This window comes from Phycodurus eques, chromosome 22, assembly GCF_024500275.1.
Source record: "Phycodurus eques isolate BA_2022a chromosome 22, UOR_Pequ_1.1, whole genome shotgun sequence".
Classification (NCBI taxonomy): Eukaryota; Metazoa; Chordata; class Actinopteri; order Syngnathiformes; family Syngnathidae; genus Phycodurus; species Phycodurus eques.
Genome location: NC_084546.1, coordinates 6,561,990 through 6,571,501, shown reverse-complemented (window position 1 = coordinate 6,571,501; position 9,512 = coordinate 6,561,990). Strand labels below are relative to the sequence as shown.

Genomic DNA, 9,512 nt, shown 5'->3' with positions numbered 1-9,512 from the left:
GCGTCTTAGATACAATTGAAAAAAAGATTTTTTCTATTATTGTTATCATACATTAATACAAATATATATTATATAATATAATCATGTTATGTGAATTAAAAAAAATGTTTTTCATTATATTCAGCCAATTTATGTCAATCTACTCCTTGCACATTTGTCCACCAATTTAAAATTCCAACTTCAACACTTTCACAAAATTATCACAATTTTGCATTTTCTATTTTTTTTTCCACAAGAAAATCCCGCCTTTGAGAAAAAAAAATATTATTCCTTCAAACCATTGCAATTTTTAAATATTCAGCTCATTCAGGAAATCTTGGGAACTATTCCAATTACTGAAAATCTCACAGTGAAATTCTCAAAATGAATAATATTTTACATATTTAGCTCCTCCTTCCGCATTTCTTGACTGATTCAAAATAATTCCAATTTCAAACTCTTTTGCTCATTCAGAACATCCTGGGAATTATTCTCTAACATTTACATTCTACAGAACTTGCATGACGTAGTTTACTACATATTATTAGTTCTATAACAAACCATTATATCACATTAAATTACCTTTATGTAGTTCCCTTGTCAATTTGACGTGTTTTTTCTTTTCAAAGCACACCGCCCACTGTATTTTGGCAAGCGTTCCAAAACAAATGCAACAAAAAAAGAATTGCCCCCAAAAAATTATTTCCCTCCTCGCCGAACGTATGCATGTTTAGACGTATCTACTGCATTGCTTTCGGGTTGATTTACAAAGAATTATGAAGTGTAAACGTAAAAACGTTTATTATGTGTCATGACTTCGCCTCCTTCCTCCCTCTCGCTCGCTTTAATCCCACAATGCACTGCGCCGGCTCGCTCGGAACATGGACCAAAGCGGCAAGTGTTATATTTTCACTCCGCCCGCCTCGATTTGATGTTATTTCGTGATTTATTTGGAAATAACTATCGCCTTAGAGTGGTGCAACACTAGATCCAAAATATTGTCGAATGTGCCGAATCGCGTTAGCGTTCAAAAGCTAACGTTCCCGTTTAGCATGGGCCAGGTTAGCGTGAACTCGCGACAGAGACCTCCCAGTGTTCGTTTGAAGTGATCAAAAGCTGAGTATTCAAATATTTAATACCGCTTATAATGGTAATAAAAGAGGTTTAATTTGGGAATTGATCCGTCTTCAAACTGTGGAGCCGCTTCATGTTTGAGCGGCGATGCCGAGGCTTTCGGAATGCTAACCGTGTTACCGTCGACGCTTCAAGAGCTTACAGGAAAAATGGACATATTTTGGGTCGTGTTTTTTTTTTTTTTTTGTAATATATAAATACATGCTTGATATTACATTATAAGTTAAAACTGGGAACGCTTGCATCGTCTTGTTTAATGTTTAAAAAAAATATATAAGGTTTCAGGTTGTGAGAGGCCCCACAGTCTAAAAGAAAATGATACAGTGTGGGCCAAAAGAAGCCATACTGTACACTTGGGAATGTTTTCATTTGATTACATTTACACTCGCTCAGAGTTGCTTTCCTTCCATCCTTGCTTCGGTGAAACCTACTTTTATGCCTTCTTTCCTTCCTTCCTTTCTTTTTACGGCTCGGACGCACATACCTCGGGTCAAAAGTTTCCAACGTGTCGATAAAAAACTGCTTTTGCAACATACGAGCGAACATTTCGTCTCTCACGAAACTGCGAATACGCGGGGTACCGCTGTAGTTGTCCGCTAGTAATTGTAATATGTCATTAACACACGATTTTTGCTCCTGTGATAGATAACGATCTCCAAGGAAGCGACGGCTCCGGGAGCTTAGGCGGTCCGGACGTCCGCAGGCGCATCCCCATCAAGCTCATCTCCAAGCAGCCCCTGAGGATCAAACCGCCTCCCCGCGTCCAGAGGCCCGGCAACAGGCCGCCGCTGAAAAGCGACGCGCCGGAAAAAGACGGTCCGTGCTTTTTCGATAGCTGCCGAACTTCTGCTTTTGTTTGCCTAATTCTTCCCGTTTGTGCAACGCAGATAACTTTGGCTTCAAGCAAGACAAGTTTGAATTTGGTGGTAAAGCAGGAGATGTGTTTGCTGCCCAGAGGAGATACCCGCAGCCGCTGTTTTGGGACTATAAGGTATATTACGACTGAAAATGCTTGGTTTTGATTGACGTTGTCGGAGAGGTGTTAGTTTACAATGTGTCAATGGTGTGGCTTAAAGTGTACAAGGGTAAAAGCACGCGGGCAGAGTAATCTTGTGCGAGTGAACGTATTCTCACCTCTTGTTCCCCCGGCAACAGTTGAATCTGATCGGCGAGAGGGACGAAGTCCCGATTCACTTCTGTGACAAATGCGGGCTTCCTATCCAGTTGTACGGACGCATGGTACGTGCCAAACATGTTGGGATGGTTCCCAAGCAAAAGCCCGAGAACGAGCGGTAAACACTTTTGCCTTCCTCGCTCTCACCAGATTCCCTGCAAACACGTCTTCTGCTACGAGTGCGCTTTGCTGCATGAGAAGAAAGGAGAGAAGATGTGCCCTGGGTGAGATTTCAAGGAGAACATAGGCCATTTTTGTTTTCATTATTTAAAACAGTTCCCAGTTGTCTAAATGTGTCAAAAGACCACAATGGTTGCGCCACTTCTTACACTCAGCGCATAGATGAGTTTTTCAGTTAATAACGGAGGATAGGTTCACCCCAAAAAATCTGTAATTTGCAAGTAGCACTGTTTATCATCATTAAATAATTTCAATAGTTATTTAACACAAAACGTAAGTTAAACGTATTTCACTGATATTAAACATAAATAAATTTAATTTAATAAATGTGTATTAATTACAATGAAATTATCGGGCCACAGTAACATTATGCACTTTGAACATTAACACTGCACTCAAGTATAGGAACATTTAAAAGCTGTACTTTGTGATTAATTTGACATGAATTGCGTGTACAAGTTAAATTGAATAAAACTGTTCTTCAAAATTTTATGTATTTTGCTTTTAAGTTAAGAACTGAACTCCATTTAAGAAGTGAACTCTACTGTAAATATGTAATTATGTACCGTAATATGTTTGTAATCTAAGTTTTAAAATGTTATTTGTATTTAATTCAGTGTGAGAATGTTTGAAGTGATTCTTTTTTTTGGGGGGGCTGCGTGTTTTGTGTTCAGCCTGGCCACGTACAGCTGCATGGACCCGGTGCAGCGCATCGAGCAGTGCCAGCGCGGCTCGCTGTACATGTGCAGCGTGGTGTCGGGCTGCAAGCGCACCTACCTGTCTCAGCGGGACCTCCAGGCCCACGTCAACCACCGCCACTTGAGGTCGGCCAAGTCGTCGTCGTCGGGCCGCCAGGAGCCCGTGCACCTGCCCCCGGCTTCCGATGTCCCCGACCGCTTCCGCGTGCCCCCGCCCCACATGACCAAGAACCACGTGCACCTGGCCAACCAGCACCCGCACGGCGGCCACGACCCGTACGGGCAGCCTCCGCCCCCGGGCCCTCACGACGGTCCCCCCGAGACGTACCGTATCGCCACGGTGACCACGCGCAAACACAGCAACCTCATCACCGTGCCCATCCAGGACGACTCGTCCTCGGTCCCGCCGGGCCAGCCGCCCCACCACCGCCCGGGGGAGTATCCCGGCCAGCCGCCCGTGGTGTCGCACGCCCACCGCATGATGGCGCCGCCGCCGCCGCAGCAGCACTTCGGGCCGCCGCCCCCGCCGCCGCCCATCGGCCACCCCATGCAGCACCCTCCCCAGGGCTCCGGGACGCCCCACATGGTATACAACCAGGCTCCGCCGCCCCCCATGTCCGCAGCCCCGCCTCCGATCACCCCGCCGCCGGGACACATCATGGCCCAAATGCCGCCCTACATGAACCACCCGCCCCCGGGACCTCCACCCCAACACAGCGGACCCCCTGTAAATGCGCCCCCTCCTCATCACTACAATCCCAATTCCATGCAGCAGTTTCCCGAAGACCAGGGCACCCTCAGCCCGCCGTTCAACCAACCGGGAGGTCTGAGTCCCGGAATGTGGCCCGCTCCGAGGGGGCCGCCCCCTCCGCGGATGCAGGGTCCCCCGCCTGGGCCCGGGCCCCACCACCCGGACCAGGGCCGCTACCGACCTTATTATCAGTAATTTGCTATCCGAATGACTGGGATGTAGGCTTGGAAAATTTTCTGTTCAAATTTCCATGGAAATATTTGGAAATAGTCCTAATTGGAAACTTTTCATGGAAATAAAGGGTAGGTGTCATATTCAAGCATAAATGAACTTTTTATTTCAATTTGCATTTACCTTTATTGCTGTTTTCTTCACTTGCACTGCACATTTACTCAACTCCTGGTACCCTTGTACTTGCATGTAATCTGGTTATTTTAATCAGTGTCATACTAAATTATATTTCCCAAAATTTCTGATAAAGAGCCTACATTCAAATTTGTAAATTCCTATTTTATTACCATGGAAAGTTTCCAACTTAGTTTTTTGGGGGTAATTTTGCAACTCTACTAGGCTGTGCCACTTGTATGAAAACAAATGTGATGGTAAACCTCAGGGTTGCAGTGTGTTAATACTCTAGGTATTTTGATAAAACTGCCATGTCGCAGTTTGTGGTGCACATCTTTAGTTGTCTTTCCGCTAAGCAGATAATAGAGTTGGGAAATAGCAGAAACACCCCTTTTTATTACAAAATATGCTTACGGTAATGTTTATGTTGTATGTCAGCTGACCCATATACCCCAGTATCAATAAAAACATTAAATTCCACCTGATGATCTGTCAGAATGTCATTTGCTTGACAAGGAGGAGGTTAAAATCCGTTTTCATTCACACAACATATTGAGATGTTTCGTCCCATCGGATTTGTGTGCGAAGGTTGACTGAAAGTGACTTTTCATGTGTTTTGGCAGTTTTTGCTTTTAACTGAATGTCACAAATAAAATGTGGGTAGTACGAAAAAGCAAGTTGTTATTTAAGGGTGTTTACAAGGGATGGGCAGAATGATCAAATTTCTGCATTTCCAAAAGCTTCCAAATTTTACAGACGGATGTCCTTAAAATAGTACGATGATTACTAAATTGACTTTACATTATAAATTGCACAACTGTTGTATAATCACTATATGTATTTGATTAGAAAACAGTGAACCGCCAGTAATTGACAGACCCACCCCGAAAAAGAAAAAGTTTACAACTGCCCATAGATGCCACAAAATGGCAGCAAACCTTTGTCCCGATGCAGCTCCTCAATTCACCTCAACATAGTCCCTTGGTACCGAGATGGTGACAAAGCACAACTTTTATCACAGTAAAGCTGAATTCACTTCGAAAACACTACAAATTTGGTAGGCGTGAAGCTCCTCAACTCACTTCAACATTTTTAAATAAGCAGATAACTAATGATTTACTTGTTTAATTTTGCTATCGCAACGCTTCCATGTATCACTCATGTCCATAAGTAAAGGCCTCCTAGGGCTTCATGTGTCAGATGTATTTCAACTGGATTCTAGCAACAGTTTGATCCAATCAGCCATTTAAAAAAAAAAGTAGGCCACAGGCTTTCACAAACACTCATTTCCACTCTTGCATGAATGGAGGGGACTGAATAAGGACAACTGCATTAAAAACAAACAAAAAAAACAAAGGGTTTACTTGCACTGTAAAAAAAAAAAAAAAAGCATTAGTCACATTAATACAGAAATAAACCATTGGCACATTGAATTCCTAGATTTTAAAAGTGGTATTTGAGGAACTTTCGTAAAGGGAGAAGTTAAATAAATTACTACTATAAACGTTACATACAAATCTGGAGTAGTATATACAAAAAGGAGTTAAAACAGCCCCCCCTAAAAAAAGACAGCTACAACCCCCCCTCAAAAAAAAAAAAAAAAGTCATATTCAACAAAGACAGCAGTATATTTTACACAGTCGGGGGGGGGGGGGGGGGAGGATTGTTAGCAAGTGTGTGTGTATGTGTGCAAAAGAAGAACACATGGACGAATGAGGAGTTTGATGGATCACATAACACGTACATTTAGGAACTTCAATGCATTGTTACAAGGGGAAGTCCAGGATTTTTTGCCATTCTATGTGTTTGTGTGTAGCATCCTGAGGAATAGTTCAAACCAATTCAATAAATTATGACTTAAGATTTGATAGGTTGATCCAGCCAAATTCTCTTGTTTGCCTTCAGCGTGGTGTATTTTCCTGGGAAATCAGGACTATCACTCACAAATATGACATTTGAACATCCAATCCATTCATTTTCTTTAACGCTTGTCCGTCATTAAGGTGAGATGGACAATTCCAGCTGACTTTGAGGTACACCCTGGATCGAGAAACCACCGTTCATACTCATGTCTGGATATTTTCGAGTTTTCAATAAACCTATCGAGTAAGTTTTGGAATGTGGGAGGAAGAAAACCCACCTAAGCACTGGGAGAACATGTAAACTCCACATAGGAAGTCCGCATTCGAACCCAGAAGAGGTAAGTCTGACGTGATAACCGCTAGCGTACCGTGCTGCCTGCATCCTGAGGAATAGTTCAAATCAATAACTGCAATTTCATTCAATTTTAGTTGTGTTGCATTTTCATTTCACTCACAAATAAGACCTTATAAACCGCCCCATTAACCATTCTCTCTATTGATGTCCCACAGGGTTCAGTCCTCGGTGCCCTCCTTTTTCAACCGTCCTTTTTCAATAGCTTCTAGTACGTGCTTATTGGGTTTACGGGGTGAGCTGGAGCCTATCCGAGCTTCCTTTGGGCAAGAGGTGGGTTACGCCCAGGACTGGTTACCAGTCCATTGCAGGGACAAACAACCAACTACACTCTCATTCACACCTATGGGTAATTTAGAATCTTCAATGGACCTAACGTGCGTGGTTTTGGAATGTGGGAGGAGGTCGCAGTACATGCAAAGTCAACACAGGAAGCCTGGAGTCAAACCTCAGAACCGTACAGTCTGAGGAATAGTTCAAATCAACTTCACTGTGATGACTAGTGATCTGGCAGGATATCCGACCAAATTCATTCATTTATTTATTTTTGTCCGAGTTTCCTTCACGGTGTCGCATATTTAGTGGGAAATCTGAGTTTCAATCAAAATATGATATAGGGTGGCAATTTCCATAACACAACTGTCTGTCCTTTCCATCCCATTATATCACATCTTAGTTTTTTCCTTCGACGTCCCTAAAATGTTTGTTTCTAGTGGTTATGTAAAGGGGGGAGCTTTTGTCCACTTTGTAAACACTCTCAGAGGAGATCCTGATGGGCTTTCACAGTATATCTTTCTTGAGATTGTTGTGGCGGAGACAAAAAAAAAAAAAAAATTAAAAAAAATCCTTCATGAACCGTCATGTGACCACGCAGGTGATCCCAAAATGGGATCCGGCAGCTCCTCCGTCATTCCTCCCCCGGAGTTTTTTCAAAGCTAAATCAGGAAGAATGGGAGGTATATCTAGGGTTAGTAAGAAGGAGAGTCGGGAAGAATCTTCATGCCGGACGCGTTGCACAAGACGTGGAATAGTTCCGTGTGGTCGGACCGCGCCGTTTTTTTTCCTCATTTTTCTTCTTTTCTACCAAAAACACTGACATTTTGCAGTACAAGAGTCTGGGCCGCCCTCCCGTCTAGGCGTCCGACAGGCAACTCTGAACGCTGTCCATCCAAAGCTGAGCGTTGAGGCTGTCCTGGGCACAGAAGTTGTACACTCGTTTGGTGGTCTTGAGCTGGGTGGAGGGGGGAGCACAAAGATCAGGATTAGAACATTTGATATATTACTTTTAAGTTTTGTTTGGCCAACTCATCCAAAATGGTGACAATATAAAAGACTGATTGGATCCTGGTGAATATATTAACAGCGGAACCTCCAATTAAGAGTGACTCGACCTGGGAGGTTTTCCAGATTGATAGATTTTATTTTTTGATTCTTTTTTTGGTCTCGAGTTGCGAGCATAAATTTGAGTACGGCACTGACATGTTGTGTATTAAATCAAACCTTATGAATTATGACAGTCCGCTATCTTAATGCTAACACAGTACGCGACACAGCAATATGAAAAGAATTGGACTGCCACTTTCCAATTTCATAAACAACCAACCCCCGTGAGGGACTTACATCGAAGAAGGCTTTCTCCTCGATGTTTTTGGGCGCTCCCATGGCGGGCGTCCCCAGAAGAACAGACTCCACATCGGCCAGCTCGATGACACCTTTGCACTCTTTGTCCTGCCTGCTCTCGTAGTATCGCAGCTGCGTTACACAAAGAAAAACAAATACAAAATGTCTCAGAATCATTCAGGACTGCAATGACACGACTCCATCGTTGAATACTTTGTTCCGTTCCTACCTGATGCTTTGTCTTGTCCAGCACAAACCACCGTGGTTTCCATGGTTTCAGAAGAGCGCCTTTCTTGAATAAAATGCCTTCGAAACTTCTAAAGCGACACGGAAACATAGCAATGTGATCAAACACTTGGCAAAAGAGTACACATCACGGCCGGGTAATATGACCTTAAACTAAAATGTTCCATTTTCACCCCCAAAAAGCTGATTTTCAAATATAAACGTTCCCCCCACCACCCTCCAAATCTGATTATAATAGTTTTTTTCCCCCCTTCAATAATAAGAAAAAGCAAATGACAGAAAGTATTCTCAACAAATCCCCTTCAGGGATTTGCTTTACTTACCCTGGAACCAAATAGCCTTTTAAACTTTTCTTTTGTTTTCCCCCGGCCTCAAATATAACAACTTCCACAGAAAGAAAATCATTTTTCTTCCTTAAAAGGACTCCTTCATCACACCTCATGGATAAAATAGCGCTTCATATGCAATCCTTAATACATTTTAATAATAAATAAATAAAATACTTTATCTGATGCAGAAAACAATTAATATTACTGCTGCATAGTTGTGAACTCAAGGCTCAAAGCACAAACACCAGAAGGAGCACATTGTCAACAAACATTGAAGCATGAAATCATGATTTGCAAGCTGTAACTCCTTACAATCTATTAAGTTATATTATTGCTGTATGTTTTTATAAAGTGTAATAATGTAGAGTGCTAATTTATGATTAAAACACGCAACGAACATTTTTGTTAGTGTTTTTAGGGGGGTGGAATGTATTAATGGCATTTCCTTTCATTTCAGTGGGGAAAGATGATTTGAGATACGACCGTTTCCAAATGTTTTACACCGTTTATAAAGATTGATCGCCCAGCCCTAGTACACACGTACCTGTTTTCGCTCTCTGTGCTCTGGAACTGGCTGTAGAGCGTGCTGGTGCTCGGGCGGCCCGCCGCCGGCGTGGAGGTAGCGCTGACCTCGCAGTCCAGAGCCAAGTTGATGGAGGAGCCTACGCCGCTCTCCTGCAAGTAGACGCCCTGGGAACGCCGCTGGTGGCTCAGGTTGGAGGACATGAGCAGCGAGCTGGAGAATGACGGCTGGGAGAGGAGCGGAAAAAGGCAGGGGGGGGGAAATTTTGATTGATTTTTCTTTTTTACTGCTTGCTAAAATGCCTTGCCCCCACCCAAAC

At 43.1% G+C, this 9,512-nt stretch overlaps 2 protein-coding genes across 2 annotated transcripts in view; one reads left to right on the top strand and one right to left on the bottom strand.

Annotated features, from left to right (window-relative positions):
• The first annotated feature begins 813 nt into the window (after window positions 1–813).
• Window positions 814–4,202, top strand: LOC133396950 (E3 ubiquitin-protein ligase Hakai-like). Its single transcript, XM_061667257.1, has 6 exons — window positions 814–873; window positions 1,759–1,929; window positions 2,001–2,104; window positions 2,269–2,352; window positions 2,438–2,511; window positions 3,142–4,202. Exons 1-6 carry the CDS (start codon window positions 861–863, stop codon window positions 4,109–4,111), a joined length of 1,416 nt encoding a protein of 471 aa, XP_061523241.1. The 5' UTR covers window positions 814–860; the 3' UTR covers window positions 4,112–4,202.
• A 284-nt stretch (window positions 4,203–4,486) lies between these two features.
• The window catches only part of sbf1 (SET binding factor 1), a 46,211-nt gene continuing 41,185 nt past the window's right edge, over window positions 4,487–9,512 (bottom strand). Inside the window, exons 38-41 of the mRNA XM_061667258.1 lie at window positions 9,215–9,420; window positions 8,325–8,412; window positions 8,096–8,227; window positions 4,487–7,706 (exon numbers count right to left, since the gene is read on the bottom strand). Coding sequence (XP_061523242.1) covers window positions 7,608–7,706; window positions 8,096–8,227; window positions 8,325–8,412; window positions 9,215–9,420 — 525 coding nt within the window. The 3' untranslated portion in view covers window positions 4,487–7,607. The remainder of the gene's footprint in view (window positions 7,707–8,095; window positions 8,228–8,324; window positions 8,413–9,214; window positions 9,421–9,512) is intronic.

Bases quoted from the DNA above. Each gene is read 5' to 3' on its own strand.
- LOC133396950 (XM_061667257.1), top strand. The intron at 2,105-2,268 runs GTATATTACGAC...CCCCGGCAACAG, and splicing joins CGCTGTTTTGGGACTATAAG to TTGAATCTGATCGGCGAGAG. The intron at 2,353-2,437 runs GTACGTGCCAAA...CGCTCTCACCAG, and splicing joins TCCAGTTGTACGGACGCATG to ATTCCCTGCAAACACGTCTT.